We start from the raw sequence: 16,210 nt of genomic DNA on the forward strand, positions 1-16,210 counted from the left end.
ACGAGGACCAGAGTCCAGATCCAGGGCATCCCTGAGACAGCTAGGTGCAGCTGTGTGTGACTGTAATCTCAGCACTGGGAAGGAAGACATGGTAAGATCCCTGGGGTGTGCTAGCCAGTCAATCTAGCCACATCACGGAGTTCAAGATTTACTAAGAGAGCCTGTCGTAAAAAAAAAAAAATAGAATGGAGGGGCTGGAGAGATGGCTTAGTTTAAAGCACTTGCTGCTTTTGCTGAAGACTCACAATAGCTCTAAGTTCAGCTCCAAGGGATCTGATGTTCTCTTCTGGTTTCGGTGGGCATGTGCACTCAAACTTACACACACACACACACAGAAAGACAAATACATAAAAGTCGTGAAATAAGAAAACACTTCAGAAACTGATTCTACAGTGACATTACATAGAAGATACTGGGCAGTCAGCCTAATTGTTCAAAGAAATACTATACTCTTTCCATTCACTCTGAACAAGGACAGGGTCCCATAGCTCTCTGTGCAAAACAGTGGTAAAGGCCACCCTGGGGTCACAGCATTAAGGAGAATGACAGATAACTGACGCCATGCAGCCTGGATGAGACCACTTAAAATGATGTCAAGGACCTCGAAATGTCATTCTCTGACCTTTTCAGATCAGATGCCCCTCCTGTCCTGGTCCTAGACTTCCTCCAAGGAGAACAAATGGGAAGTAATATTTCGCTCCCCTCTCCTACTCAGCCAGCAGCAGTGATAGAAGCCCCAAGTTTATAGGGGTTTCAACTTTGAAGTCATGGATTGGAGTGTGGGAAAGAGACCATGCTGCCTGGTGTGGATGCCAAGGCTGGCAGCCTGGAAAAAAAGCAGACTGAGACCACAACTTTGAAAATCTCCAGGAGCTGATTTACTTGAGTTCCACAGAAGCAGCCTTTGGACATCTGGGACTAAGCTCAACAAAAACCCCTGGACAAGAAAATGTGTGGCAGGAAAGGGTTAAGGCTAAACAATCTGATTAATTAGCAATCTTTCATGTTCCTTTTTATCTGGAAAAAAAATCAACCAAAAGTAAGCCTGATATCTAGAGGTGGAAAGTGCTTAGAATGCAGTCTGTCCATATTTGAGCCACCTGAGGGCCCATGATTGCTACTTCTGTGTTCTCAATGCATTTTTCATTCTTTCTAAATGATGGAGAATACGACACCTAGGTGTCATGGTTTTGAGAAGACCATGCTACTCAGAATACAACCAGGCCTCTAACTCCCAGGCTGCCTGCTAAAACCAGCTAGATTTGACAAATGAACCATCCGGCTGTCATTTTTGTGCAAAGACTAACCTGAGGTTAACCCTTATTTTGGACTCACTCCTGCTTTAGAGTCCATATAGTCAATGTTTGTTGCATCTCATAGTGGTGTTGGAAAGAGAAATGGGTAAACAGGAAAAAGCTGGGCAAAGGGGACACAGATACGACACTGTAAATCACAGGAGAGTGAGTGGGGAATCCCTGTTCCAAGAGGCTCAGAAGTAACCTTTGGTTTGGTTTGAAAGAAGTTTGCTTTTTTTCCCCTCATGGATTATGTAGGTTAACACACCAGAGTCACAGTTGATTGAATTTTTATAGATATGCTCCTGTATCATCATAAATGCTAGCAGATCAGTTGTTTTATTGAATAGGTTCACTAATGGACTACTAACTTTAAGGAGATAAATTTGGATAAACATGAAAATTAAGCCGACTCACCATAATCGTAGAACATCTTGAAGGAATAAGATCTGACACAAAAGTTACACCCAAGACAAGGAAAACTGATACTTGTCAGAGTTCTGTAAAATATGGCTGTTCTTTAATGGATATTTCTGGGTTGTGAGGGCATCTAGCTAAAGGGTTCCTTCTAAATGCTAATGTGTTAAAGCTGATAAGCTCTGGGATTCTGAAGTGATCCTGAGGACCATGATGGATGCACTGGATAGGTCACCAAGAGCTTGCCTTGGAACCTTGCCCCTGTCTTTGTTTCCTTTCCTATCGCCATTAAGCATACAATTCTGCTTCACCATGGTGCTCTGTGAAGATACTGCCACAGGAGCTCAGGCGAGCAGACCCGCATGACCACGGACTAAAAAAGGCTAAACTTCTCTCCTTTAAATGGGTAGGAAAATGGAAAAGAACGGGGAGCCAATGGAAATGAAGAAGAAGACGACTAAAGCTGTCAATTTTATAAAATAAACGGCTCACTCGGGCCGCCTGCTTCTCTTGTGAGCAGACCGATTGGCCATGGATGAGTACATAGATCATGCCATTCAGGGCTGTGTGTTTAAAGACACATTACAGATGCATGGACTTTCACTGTATAATGTTCAGATTTGCAGCATGAAATTAGAGAGAATAGATTTTACTAAGAGACTGCCACAACATTTCAGAAATAAAAGGTCCGTCTGCTGGTAATGGGAACTGTGGAATGCCTGCAATCGCTCCTGGTGATTAGAACCATCTCTGAATTCCTAACGTCTCTAGGCGTGAACGCACACCGCTATTATCATTCTGTATGCTGTGATCTCCTGTGCAGGCCGGTGAGTAATCTGCAGGCACCTAGTTCATCTGACAGCTCAGAAAATGCTGGGGGCCTCACCCAATCAGAGCACCGTCATTTGCACAAAATGATAATAGAACAAATTAGTAAAAATAAGTCATTAAAAGTCTAATGGGCCAGAAAGAACTCAAGTGTCCACACACTTTAGACAGCCCAGCAGGCAACGCTTCTTTTTTTTTTAACAGTTGAAAATCCCTAATGTGAAATGCAAAATTAATTGGGAACAAGACTCATCCATTAAAGCCCACCTAACGTCTAAATCAAGGACAAAGCTTTTAGCTGATGGCAGAGGAGGTGGGTGGAGGAAGCCCGTGCCCACTCTGAATCTACTGTGGGAATGTGCCAATTGTTCCTTTCCTTGAAACATTCTGAGATATTGGTCAGGTAATCTAATAAAAATGGTTGGAAACTGGGCGTGACCGTGGGATATAAAGGAAGAAGGAGGACTTTAAAGAGCGCTTCAGCTAATTCCTCCCCATGAGCCAGCTTCCTACTGAAAATTGCACAAGGTACCAACACAGGTAACCACTTATGCAACAGTTGGTCTTGAGTTCCCACTTAACTTAGAATCTAGAAAGTGAAAAAAAAAATCTATCCTTTATTCTGCCATGTTTTGAACATTACAAGGCATGTAGCAGGTGTTTGGTCAGTGTATGTTGAATATACAATGGGCCAACATATACACAGTATTAAACCTATATAGATAGAATTTGTCAAGTACTTGAATACAATAAGGTTCTGCTTGGTTTTTGCCAATGTTTGGCAGTATCACTTTGACTAAGAACCAATCAGGGAAAATGTTGCCCCAGGCAGTAGTAGAAGTGGGTTTTCTAACTATTGCCTTGTGTTTGTTTCCAAGATGAAAATGGAGTTTTATCAATAAGCCCCGTATCAGTTAGGCTACTGTTGGACACGTCCTCTGTCTTGTCTGTTTGTTGCAATGAAGGGAACAGGTCATTGCCCTCATTCTTAAGACGTCTGTCTGCCTCCCTGTCTGTACTCAGAGCAGAAGAGCCGTGAATGCCAGAAAGCCAAGAACTGGACCTCCTCTCTGCTCCTGTTCGTGCCTTCCACATGACCTTCTCTGGAGTCTGCAGAAGTTTCCAGAATGAAGGAGATGAATCACTTTGTCTCATAGATATTCCAGGTAGGAGAACCTGGATACCAAGAACTTCTCTTGGGAGTGGGAGGTGGAAGATTAGGATGTTCACTAATTTGCTTTTTATAACATATTAGATAGAAAATTCCCCATGTGTCTGGAAAACCAAACCTCTTTTTTTTCTGACTTAATGTTTAAAATTTATCTTCCCTAATTATTGGCTTGTTAATCTAAAACAGACTCGATAGACATACGTTTAATCAGCTATATGGAAAACAGTATTTACATAATACTTAAAAGACATATTCACTCTGTAAGGCTGTACTGGTTAGATTTTTGGGTTGTTTTTTGTTTCTGTCAATTTAACATAATCTAATGTCATTTGGGAAGAGGGAGCCTCGGTTGAGAAAATGTCACTATCAGGCTGACCTGAAGGCAACCCTTTGGAGCATTTTCTTGATTAATTATTGATAGAGGAGTGCCCAGCCACTAGCAGGTAGCCCTGGGTAGTATAAGAAAGTTCCCTGAGCTAGACATGATAGACAAACCAGCAAGCAAGTCCCACCAAGTCTCTGCTTCGGTTCCCACCTCCAGCTCCTTTCTCGACAACCCTTCATGAAATACCTTAAGCTGTAAGATGAAATAAACCCTTTCCGCTCCAGGTTGCTTTTGGTCCGCGTTTTATCACAGCAACAGCATGACAGAAGCTGGCACCAGAGAGTGGGCTACCGCTGTGGATGAGGGTGGAGCCTAGCTAGAGGTTCCTTCCCCACCTGGCACTGGAGAGTGGGCTACAGCTGTGGATGAGGGTGGAGCCTAGCTAGAGGTTCCTTCCCCACCTGGCACTGGAGAGTGGGCTACAGCTGTGGATGAGGGTGGAGCCTAGCTAGAGGTTCCTTCCCCACCTGGCACTGGAGAGTGGGCTACAGCTGTGGATGAGGGTGGAGCCTAGAGGTTCCCTCCCCACCTGGCACTGGAGAGTGGGCTACAGCTGTGGATGAGGGTGGAGCCTAGAGGTTCCCTCCCCACCTGGCAGTACCACATATGTCTCAGTCAGAAAACCCTCATCCCTGTGAGACAATTAAAAACCAGAAACCAGATTCTCATGACAAGCACCATGGATGCTCAGCATCACAGATGAGCCCACTTAGGGGCGTCAACTGTGCATGCAGATGAAGGGCACCTGAGACTTTCCTCCTACCTGGTAAGTCATAGAGAAACCAGGTAGGATGGGTAATTCCTTTAGGATCTAGTCTCTGGGCTGGGAAGACAGCTCAGTCAGTATAGTGGTTGCAAAGTGAGTATAAGGACCTGATTCCCAGAATTCACTTTTGCAAAACTAGGTATCCTGGTATATGCTTGCAATCCCAGCACTTGGGGGGCAGAGACAAGTGGGTCTCTGAGGCTCACTGATCAGTCAGCCTAGACTGCTAAGTGAGTTCCAGGCCAGTGAGTGAACTTGTCTCAAAAAGGTGGCATTGTTTGAGGAATGACACCCTGTGGTGTCTTCTGGGCTTCACAGCCATATGCACATATATGTACACACATAAGTGCATGTAAGTGCATGCACGTGAACACACATACACTTATGTACAAACATACAGACACAGAGAGACGAGACCTGGGGTCCAGGAAACAATACTGACAACACAGTAAGCCACTGTACCTGCTCCTGAAAGATCTTGGCCAAGGGCGCGCAGTCCGTCAGCTTGATGAATCGTACCACGTCTGTGACGGTCCACTCCAGAGGATTGCTCTCCAGGATCAGTCTTTCCTCCTCCTCCTGCTTTGTTTCCTGCAGGGAACGGGGCAGAGGGTTGTCACTGCACACTGCAGGGCCAGCTTCATCTTTCTAATACCCTGTATGCCTCAGCCACACCGTGGGACCAGATCGCCTACTTCTCTTGATATTCTAGGACACACAGACAGTCATAGGGCTCAGTCTCTATGGAGTTTCTGTCTCTGGTGATTTCTCTACCTGCCACGACCTAAGTGTCTTCAAAGGTTCAAAACCATAACAACAAAAGGTACAGTGGGGCTGGGAGACACGGGCAAAATGCTTGCCACGGAAGCATAAGGACCTGAGTTCGATACCCAGATCACACATTCAAACAAACAAACAGACAAACTGGTGGTGCTGGGAAGTGGAGACAGGTGGATTCTGAGACCTGCTGGCCAACCAGCCTAAGCTGCTAGATTCTAGGGATGAAAATACTGTTTCAAAAAATAAAAAGAGAAGAAACAGAGTGAAGAGGAAATGGCTCCTAAGAAATGACATCTGAGGTTGACCCCTGACCTCTAAGCACACCTATGAACATGCACACCTGCCCCACCCCATGGCACAGTGACTGTCAATCTTGAACACCTAGTTTAGAAAATGCAGGGCCTGGCTACTAATGAAGCATCATCGATTACAATACAGATAGATTCTGAGGAGTACAGCCAGACCCTTGCAATACACTGTGCCTTTGCTAAGATGGTGCCAAGGATGTTTGTAGCTGTCCATAGACCACCTATAGGGTTGGGGGGTCAAGTATGCTGATTTAACGCATTAAGGTGTTAGAGAGGCGTCCCATGGAGGAGAGACTGATGCAGGATTCAAGTGTGGAAATGGGAGATGTAGAGATGGCAACCTCTCCATCCGCATGACTGGAAGCTGCCGAGAAATTGAAGCCACTATCCCAGCAACATCTCGCTGGTGCTTCCTCAGCCTCTCTACCAAGAGGTAAAATCATCCTTTCGTTCTCGGACTTGGGAATTTTGACAGAGCAGCTACATTCATTTCTGACATCTTTCGAGTTTTTCTTGAGCCACACCCTGAACCCTACTCCATTTCCTTAAAGATGAGCCACGGACCCTCCATTCTCTGAGCTTACCTCTGGCTCCTCGGGCCTAGCAGGAGGGCCCTTGTCTCCTTCATCAGCAGGCATAGCGGTTGGCACTGGGCGGACCCTTCGTGCCCGCTCCACTGGAGGCCTCTTCACAGCTTCTGAACTGCTCCTCAAAGTCACAGCCCTCCGGGGCCGGGCGGAGGGCACCTCTGCTGAGGAGGTGTCTGTCTGGTCGTCTCGGACCTCGGAACCAGTTTCCTCGCTGGCGGTGTCATCCTCCAGGGCATCTGCATCCTCCTCCTCGCTTTCCTGAGAGGGAAGGGTGTGTTTAGTGCGGCAAGTTGACAGGGACTCTCCCCGACAGTCACACTGCCAGGCCCTCATGCCACTTGGCTTTCCTTCCAGAATGAAGCTCTGGGCAAGGTTTGTCCCTGAAGGCCTTAAAAGAGAGCTTTGAAGAATCTCCTGACACAGCCTTTTCCTAACCAGTAGTTGAACAGGTGCGATTGGTTCTCTGTACATAAGGGGCTGAAGGAGAGTGTCTTGTTACACACTGACACCGTCTCTCAAAAAAACACAAAAACAAAAAAAACACCCAAGGGCTGGTAAAGTGCTTGTCATGCAAACACAAGGACCTCAGTTTGATCCCCAGAAGTTGTGTGGAAAACCCAGGCCTTGAATGGGTGGAGGCAGGTGGATCCCTGGGACTTGCTGGCCAAAAACAAACAAACCAACAAACAAATAATGATGGGTTCCAGATAAAAGTAAGAAACTCTACCTAAAAAACAACAACACAGAAAACAGAACAAAAATCTGAGGTGAACTTTTTCCTGAGGAATGATGACAGACTGACCTCTCATCCTCCCATGTTTGTGTACATACACACACACACACACACACACACACACACAGAGAGAGACAGAGTTCAAGGCCAGCTACACAGGGATACCTTTTCTCAAAACTGCAAAGGTTAGGTTGTAGTTCGATGATAGAGTGCTTGCCTAGCCTTCAAACTGTTAGGCTTGATCTCTTCCATCCGCCAAAACAACCAAACAGGGCAGGCGAAAGTGTTTGCTGCAGAAACCTGATAACCTTTTTTTTTTTTTTTTTTTTTTTGGTTTTTCGAGACAGGGTTTCTCTGTGGCTTTGGAGCCTGTCCTGGAACTAGCTCTGTAGACCAGGCTGGTCTCGAACTCACAGAGATCCGCCTGCCTCTGCCTCCCGAGTGCTAGGATTAAAGGCATGTACCACCATGGCCTGATAACCTGCCCTTGGTCCCAGGATCCCACTGGGAGAAGAGAAAATAGACCCCCAAAAGTTGTTTTCTAACCTCCACAGGTACACCACAGCATGCAGAAGCCTGCATTCTCACTCTTCCGTGCCCCTCGCCCATGCTGGAAGTCCTTTAAAGACAGCGTACCTCCCCTGAGCCCGCTGGGAAGTCCACAGCAGAAGATCTCCGTCTCTTCTGCACAAAGATAGATTTCCGTCGTTTCCTTCTCCTGGACGGTTTTGGATGTCCACTTTCAATGCTGCTTTCCCCAATTGGGGGTTTAATGATCTTCTTTCTTTTTCCATAATAATAGGCTATAGGGAGGAAGATGAGCTTACTGAGTACAACCAATGATAGGTTCATCATAAATCCAAAGCCCACTGGGAGATCCCTGCCCTCGATAGTCTCAATTCTAGCCAATGGCTGGTTTTTGTTTGTTTGGTTGGTTGGTTCGGTTTTGTTTTGTTTTTCTTTCCCACCGCAGCTCAGTTTCCGGCAACAGTGATATCCAGGCTGAAGGGTCTAGGCCTTTTGAAGCTTTGTGAAATGAGCTCTAGAATCATCTCTCAGTTCACTTACAGGTCACAACCTCTACCCCTTACCCTTTCCCCAGTGCCCAGGACTACAGGAAACCAGGTTTGCAAAGTCAACATTCAAATCAACTGAAGTCCTCATTCAAGTCAGTTCTCTCAGGAGCAGTTGCTACCCAGCAAACCCTTCCACTGACCAAAGATAAGGCAATGCAGAAATGAGCAGGGAGGTGTGAGCATCCAGGGATAGAATTCACTATAAAAGGAGTTGTCTCAATTTTTTTCAAGTTCAAGGCCAGCCTAAATCACAAAGGGACAATGTATGTGATGGTTGGGGTTGTCAACCTGACAGAATCTAGAATCACCTGAGAAGAGCCTGTGACCTTGCAGGTAGGGAGTTATCTTGACTTCATTCACTGAGGTGGGAAGCCTCACCAGCCATGGGCGGCGCCATTCCCTGCTTGGGATGCTGGACTGTACTCTGAGTGAGCTGGCAAGCGGAAGACTGAGAACTAGCCTGCACTCCCTGGTTTAGATTTCTGATTACAGTCATATCATGATCACCATCTAATTCCTCCCACGGCAACGCCCTTGCTCTGGTGGATGCAGCTTGGAAGTATGTGCCAAAATAAATCCTTCCCTGCTTAAGCTGCCTCTGTCACAGTATTTAATCAATCACAGCAACAAGGAAAAGACACTAAGACACTGTGTCTCAAAACACCGAGGCCTGGGGATGCAGTTTGGTGGCAGAACGCTTGTCTAGCATGTGTAGACTGACTTCCATGCCATGAGCCATCTCAGCTAGATCAAGTATGTAGGTGGAAAGGCGTGGGATGTAATACAGAGAACAAATGACCCTCTGATCTTCAGAGGGACTGAAAGTGGAAGGCTAATTTGCCAAGTACATCTGTGTGTGTGTTTGTGTCTGTGTGTCTGTCTGTCTGTCTGTGTCTATGTAAAGAACAGAGCCATACTGTGAACAGTATCTCAACCATCCTTCTATCCCTGGTATCAACAAAGCAGTTGATGAGTTGCAGTTGGCTGTGGTTCACACAACACTGACCACATTGTGTGGGTCCTTAAACTCCAGTAGGTGGCTGGAACTTAGGTTGGTCGAGCCATCTTTCCTGCCACTACCCCAGGCCCAGAGAGAACTAAGGAGAGAACAGCAAGCTCAGAAGCTGGAGTTTCCAGAGCTTGAGATGGCCCAGGCATAGGCTTCTACAGTGGCCTACCAGAGAGGAAGAAGAAAGTTCCTGGAATAGAGGAAATGAAGGGCTGAGGGAAGCTGTCAATCTAAGACAGAAACCTCTCAATGCATTGGGGGGTTGGCAATGACAAACGCTACACATTGGGAACGTGGGGCCAACTCAGAGTCCTGGTAGTAGTGGGAAAGCCAAGGCAGCTGGGAAGGAAGGGATATGGCTTCTGAATTCTCCAGCGATATGCCTGAGAGAGTCCTGGGGAAGTCTCCAATCAGAGAAGAAACCGACATGGTCAGGACAGTAAAAAAAAAAACTGCCCAGAGACTTTTCTGCTAAGGGGTGAAGGAGCCATTAGCCAGAACGGTGGCTCATATCTTAATTCCAACACAAACGGGCAGGAAAAGGAGGAGGAGCTGAGAGTGTGACGCAGCCTGAATTACTGAGTAACATTTAAGGCCATCCTGGGTTACAGAATGAGAGACCATGTCTCAAAAACAAAACAATCAAACAAAATCTAAAAGAAGTAGTATTACAAATCCTGGGTGTAAGGACAAGAAGCGAATCAGAGTAATAATTGGTCATGCCCTTCTTCCACCCACATGGCTTAGGCCTCAGCTGGTCCTCTGAAATTCTCACTTCTCCATCCCCAAACCTTCTCATGACCACCCTGGTTTGAACCAGTCCACCTCTTTCTATGTCAGGCTCAGAACATACATGGACCTGCACAGAATATCTTAAAAGAGTTCTCCAGTTTTTCATATGAAAAACTATGCAAAGAGTTAAAAACAAAACAAACAATAACAACAACAAAGCTCCGGTGTGACCCAGCAAAGTTCCGGTGTGACATGACAAATCCCAAGTGTGACCCAGCAAAGCTCTGGTGTGACACAGGAAAGCTCAAGCATCCAGGTGTCACTCCCTTCCTTTGTACTCACTGTATTTGGTTTTGGTGTGAATGGAACAGTTCTCTGGGCAGTTTTCGGAGATCAGCACGGGACTAAATAAATTTGGACAGCACTCCAGCTTGGCACAAACTCGCCGGCAGAAATTCGACACTTGATCTGACGTCCGTACGATCTTGACCACAGCCCTGTACGTTTTGCCTCTGTACCTGGAAAATACAGGATGGAGAAGGAACGGTGAGTCCATTGTCAGACTTACTCCCTTAGACTGGGAGGCACACCTAGCCTTAGCGCAATGTGACAGACACGGATGTTGTCACCTGCAAAGTTCACACATGAGAACGGTACATGGAGTTATTAACAAAAGCTTCATTTTAAAAATGCCATGATGGTCTAGAGAGATGGTTCAGGGGTTAAGAGCATTAGCTCTACTTCCAGAAGACTGGGATTAGGTTCCCAGTCACCCACAAGATGGCTCACAGCTATCTGTAACTCCTGCGCTAGAAGATCTAACCCTTTCTTCTGGCACACGGAGCACAGAGATACACATATGCAAAACACCCCTATACACCAGCCAAAGAGTCATGAAGTTCCAAGCCAGCTTGTGATTTTGTGTGGGGCCTCATTCATAACTCTCCTAAGGGGCACACAGCCAACAGGCCAAGGATTGGAGACACACAGCGTTTTTTGCTAAGGGATGAATTTGAGTTATCCTCTAAGGTGTAGGATGTGTGGCTGCCAGCTTTTAGGGCTTTTGGGAAATGAGTAGGATCACAAGGTGTTTCTTAGTCAATGGACTGATTTCTCAGCGGACTCATAAGTTGGTGGCATTACTGAGAGAAGGTGGAGACTTTGGGAGTGGAGCCTAGTTGAAGAAAATGAGTCACTGGGGTGTGCCTCCAGAAGGCTTATCTTGTCCCCAATCCTTCGATGGCTCTGCTTCATACAGTTTCTGTGAGCTGAGCAGCTCTGCAGCTCCGATCTACCATCCACTCCCGACCATGCTGCTCTTCCCTGGACTGAAACCTCTTAAACTCTGAGCTCAAACCAGAGCTTCCTCCTTTGTTTTTCTCAGCCTAGGCATTTTGCCACAGCGACAGCAACTGCGAAAACAGACCAGCACAAGTATATTTCCAAACGGACATTTCTATTTTCTAATAACATAGCTATGTTATAGCTTCTGCTTTCTTTTTATACTTCCTTACAATCTCACTGGGGATATGGTTGAGAATTGTCCTCTGGTGGGCACAAAGAGAAGGGTGGTAACACTGAATCTCCTTAGTAAAGAGTTCTACGTAGCAGGTTCTCACCGTGCCTCATACAGTCTCACAGCTAAGCTTAGTGTGGCATAGTACAGCCTAGGATATATCTAATGGCGTGGGCCTCAGAATGAAGCTAATGAGATCTAATGGGCTTTCTTTTTTCTCTTTTAAAAGTAGGAGCGCAGACTGGATTGCGAATGTGCTTTGAAAAGCTCTGCAAAGTCAGATCATTGAAACGACATCTTTGTCAAGTCAGCACAGCACGCTGCTGAAATGGGGGACAATCTCTATTACTCATAAATGGCGCCTGTGCCGCACGGTTGACAGGCAAGGAGGTCACAGTCAAGAGCAGAGAAACACAAAAGATTTTATAAGATAAGCCAAAACAAACAAAACCCTTCACGCAGGCGTGTGACATCAGTCTAACACCTGAGAAGTCCTGGAACAGGGAACACTAGTAGTAGCTTTAATGCCCACAGAACCAAAACTGACCGAGCTACTACAAGCAAGCTATGACAGTGACAGAGACAGGCTTCTCTGTGTTAGAAATACCAAAGGATTCATACAGAACAGCAAAGCCCTTCATCATATCCCGGCCATTAGAGTAACCAGCTATGTCTCTCTCTGGGCTGGCCAAGTGACAGGTGGTTCCATAAATAAAACTGACTCTGAAGAAGCACTCACTCCCCTTCTACCATGGGTTTAGCTTGCTAGCCCCAAAGAAGTGCAACCAATCCTTCCTGGATGCATGCATGTTCAATCAAGAGTTCATTGGGGATCCAAATTTCAAACAGATGAGGTCACAGGGCCCAGAGTACATGCTCAAAGACTGGATAAGGAGACCATCGTGTTCAAAATCAGAAGGTCAAACATTGTTTAAAACTCTTGGTCCAGGAATAGAGAGAGGGCTCAGCAGTTAGGAATGGTACTGCTATTGTGGGGAACCCACGTTCGGTTCCCAGTTCCATCAGGCAACTCACAATCTCTCATAACTGCAGTTCCGGGGAGTGGGGGGTGGTTTCAATGCCTCAGTCTGTGTGGGCACCTGCACTCGTGTGCACACATGACCACCATCCCTGCCCATGTATACACATTTCAAAGATAATAAAATAAATCTTTAAAAGCCTTTGTCTGAATCACAATGAAAAACGTGCTGGTAGAAGTGAAGAGAAAAAAGTACTACTTAATAGACTTCATCTTGCTTTTTAAAATTAATGTCTTTCTACAGTCTATAGTATATTTTCCCTAATAAATCATTTTTCAAAGTCTTGACAGCAAAAAAAAAAGGAATAAACTCTAGCAGGAGAAGGTGCTTTGTATTTTTTTCTCTGGTCTTTCAAGTCCTGGGACCTCTACCCTCCTTGTTCTTCAATCCCTCTGATCTGAGGTTGCCTTTCTATATGGTCAGAACTCAAATCAATGCTTTGTAGACAAAATGATGCTTTAAATCCAACGGCTTTGCATAACTGTTGATTTTTTCCTCTAGAACCTTCATGGACCCTCTGCAGAGAGACCTCTCTCTCTGTGCCCTGCGACCGCTGCTGGGCTGCGCTTTGCAGGGAGAAGGTCTCGCTTCCTACTGCGGCTGCATTTCCTGACAAGAATAGCCACTCTGAGAGCACACTACATCCCCAGGTTGGGGGGGAAACAGAGAATATACATTTTTTTTTTACAAGTCCATTTTTCCCTTGGAAGCTTTATCTTTTCCCTGTTTGTGGCCCTACAGCTCTGCTCGAAAGACCTTGATATCGAGAATCTTGAAGTCTCTTTGAAATAAAAAAAAAAGGAAATAGCACGACACACAAAAAGCAGGGGAAATGTGAGAACCAGGTCAGATGGCAAACTGTGTAAGGGGAACTCAAAGACAAAGCACGTACGTTTCGGAAACCTACCGTGACAAAGTGCATCGCGAGACATGGATAGAGCGGGACTGCTTTCTGTTGCCAAGGGGAAAATCATATCTTTCCCTTCCTATTTCTGTGGAAACGGGAGCCTTTTCTATTGTCTTATTAACTTTTAAAGTTAGTACACAAAGGAATGGGCTTCATTATGACAACCAAATACATATGTCGTTGTACTGTCATATAACGAAGCGAGTGTTTTACTAATATCTCCCGGAATTAGGAAAAGCCCATCTAAATGTACTGAAATGTGAATTAAATCACGATCAAATAATGATGGCTTTCTCTCACATATCTAGATTCCATGGTGCTGGAGGGACTGAGGAAGGAGAGTGTAGTACTGGGTAGGGTCTGTAACCTGACAAGACACTGTTCCTCAGAGCCTGACTGTCCCCACTCTGGCGGGCAGGGTGCTGCGGCCACACAGAATCAACTACGGCTCTTTGAGGGTCTGTCTCCACTGCCCAAAGCTGGGCGGCTCCCATTGAGCCACTGACTGTGGAGGAAGCAAAAAAGACTTGGTGATTGGGCATAGGACAATCAAGATGGCGTCTTTAATCCCATAGCTGCCCATGAGCCACTGATGATAGGTATCCCTGAAGGTCGCAGGCCACCTGCCGAATTTCACACCTCTCCCCTCCCAATGGTCTAGGCACTAGCACTGGGCTAGGTGAGGCTGCAGTGGGGGTTGGGCTGAGGAGGCCATTGTCATATGAGACTAGTTAGTTATATGGAGAGGCCTGTTACATAAATTCGTTCACAGTAGAGACCACTCCTGCCTTTCCACACAGAGGAAGAGGCTGGCTCACGCTCCAGTCTCCTCCCATTTGCACAGTGAAAAGCACAGTCAAGCTGTCAGGGTCTAAAAGGTTGTCGCTTGCCATGAGAAGGAAAGAGGGTGACACACCCCAGAGAACCGTCACCAGCCGGCTCCTGAGGACCGTAAAGCCGTCATCAATAGCAGCTGCTTAGAAGGAATGCTATGATCAGGAATGGAGAAACCCCCGTGCAGACAGGCATTTCCTCTTGAGAAGATGCTGGGTAAGGTTTTGCTGAGGACCTCCCTGCCATCCTTGATAGAAGAGGTAATATGTTGCCTTTGTAATTGAGCAGGATGGAAAGCCAGGTGTCTGTTTCAATTCTATCAGGATGAATTTAATAAAAGCTCCCATCGACTCAGTAACATGGAAATAAGTGCAAACACTTGCAAAATGAACTCTTCCTGTCACGGAATGGTTTCTGGCTGATTTAGGAAGAGCAGTGCTTTTAATGAGACTTAAGATATTTGTGTTCTGGTTATTTCCATAGCTGTTAGGTGCCTCTGGGATACAGTGAATGGTACAGAAAAAGTCGAAAGCGAGGAGTAAGGGTATCTCTGCATGAACACTTGCTGAAGTCTTCGGCATCAGCTTGAAAAAAATGCTGTTACGGCAGACGGCCCTCCTCTGAGAAGATGGAATATTAAAAGGGAAAAAAAACCCTTGCTTTGCTTCTTCTGTGCTGTGGGTGAAGCTCCTGTAAGAGTTTCTTGGAATGATGACATGTAATTTTGCCTGTCACTGCCTTTCTGCTTTGTAAAAATAAACCCTCTTTATTGTCCTTCATTCTCTTCACCTTGTGCCTGGGCAGGGCATCGTTAGACCATAAATGGCTTTTATGCAATTGAAGATAACAGGGCTGATCTAAAGAGACACCTGGAATGCTGAGTAGGCAGCTGACCATAAACTGTCTCACCGGTCACATGGCTGGAACCAGGAAACACTATTAACAGAGGCCATAGAGATCATGCATGAGGCTCTGGCTTCCATTCCCATACCTTAAACTGGATGCGCTGGTGCATACATGCAATGCCAATACTTGGGAGGTACAAGCAGGAGCATTGAAAGTCTAAGGTCTTCCTTGGCTATCCATAGGGCAATATGGAAACCCACAAAAGACTAACAGCCTCGTCAGACACTAAGTAACACTCAGCATGAAGCTCTCCTGAGACAGGGACCTTTTCCTATGGTCTCCTCTATAACCACGAGCTAGTGCGCCCAGGTTCCTGCTCTTCCTTTCAGAGATGTAGAAATGCAAAGCAAGACAGGTGTGCTGGCACATGCCTGCAACCCCAACTACTCAAGGAGCTGAGGCAGGAGGATCTCAAGTTCAGTGTCTCCCAAGAAGCATGGTATGCATGGCTAGTCTGGGCAACTTAGTTAACTAAATTAACTAAATTTTAAAAAGTTAAAAAAAAAAGCTGAGTTGACTAATAGAGGCCCTGCCTTTGAAAACTCCCACAAGGGAGAGAGAGAGAGAGAGAGAGAGAGAGAGAGAGAGAGAGAGAGAGAGAGAGAGAGAGAGAGAGAGGAAGAAGAAGAAGAAGAAGAAGAAGGAAGAGGAGGAGGAGGAGGAGGAAGAGGAGGAGGAGGAAGAAGAAAAAGAAAAAGAGAAGAAGAAGAAGAAGAAGAAGAGGAGGAGGAGGAGGAGGAGGAGGAGGAGGAGAAGGAGGAGAAGGAGGAGGAGATTTTAAATGAAGCAAAAGTTGCCAACTTCCCAATTTCCAAATAAAAGAAAGTCACCTAATATGTGAACCCAGACCTCATTGCCACTTTATCCAATGTAAGTCAAAGCGACATCAGTTTCTTCTATCTTCAACTTTTGTCCAT

The 16,210-nt window shown here is 45.9% G+C and overlaps 1 protein-coding gene across 4 annotated transcripts in view; it reads right to left on the reverse strand.

The window, feature by feature from the left end:
- Sfmbt2 (Scm like with four mbt domains 2) overlaps positions 1 to 16,210 on the reverse strand; it is a 178,912-nt gene that overhangs the window by 7,622 nt on the left and 155,080 nt on the right. For all 4 annotated transcript variants that reach the window (XM_075970342.1, XM_075970345.1, XM_075970343.1 and 1 more), the window contains exons 17-20: positions 10,433 to 10,608; positions 7,910 to 8,076; positions 6,535 to 6,798; positions 5,325 to 5,453 (exon numbers count right to left, since the gene is read on the reverse strand). In XM_075970342.1, coding sequence (XP_075826457.1) covers positions 5,325 to 5,453; positions 6,535 to 6,798; positions 7,910 to 8,076; positions 10,433 to 10,608 — 736 coding nt within the window. The remainder of the gene's footprint in view (positions 1 to 5,324; positions 5,454 to 6,534; positions 6,799 to 7,909; positions 8,077 to 10,432; positions 10,609 to 16,210) is intronic.

The sequence above is a fragment of the Microtus pennsylvanicus genome, chromosome 4, assembly GCF_037038515.1.
Source record: "Microtus pennsylvanicus isolate mMicPen1 chromosome 4, mMicPen1.hap1, whole genome shotgun sequence".
In the NCBI taxonomy this organism is placed as follows: Eukaryota; Metazoa; Chordata; class Mammalia; order Rodentia; family Cricetidae; genus Microtus; species Microtus pennsylvanicus.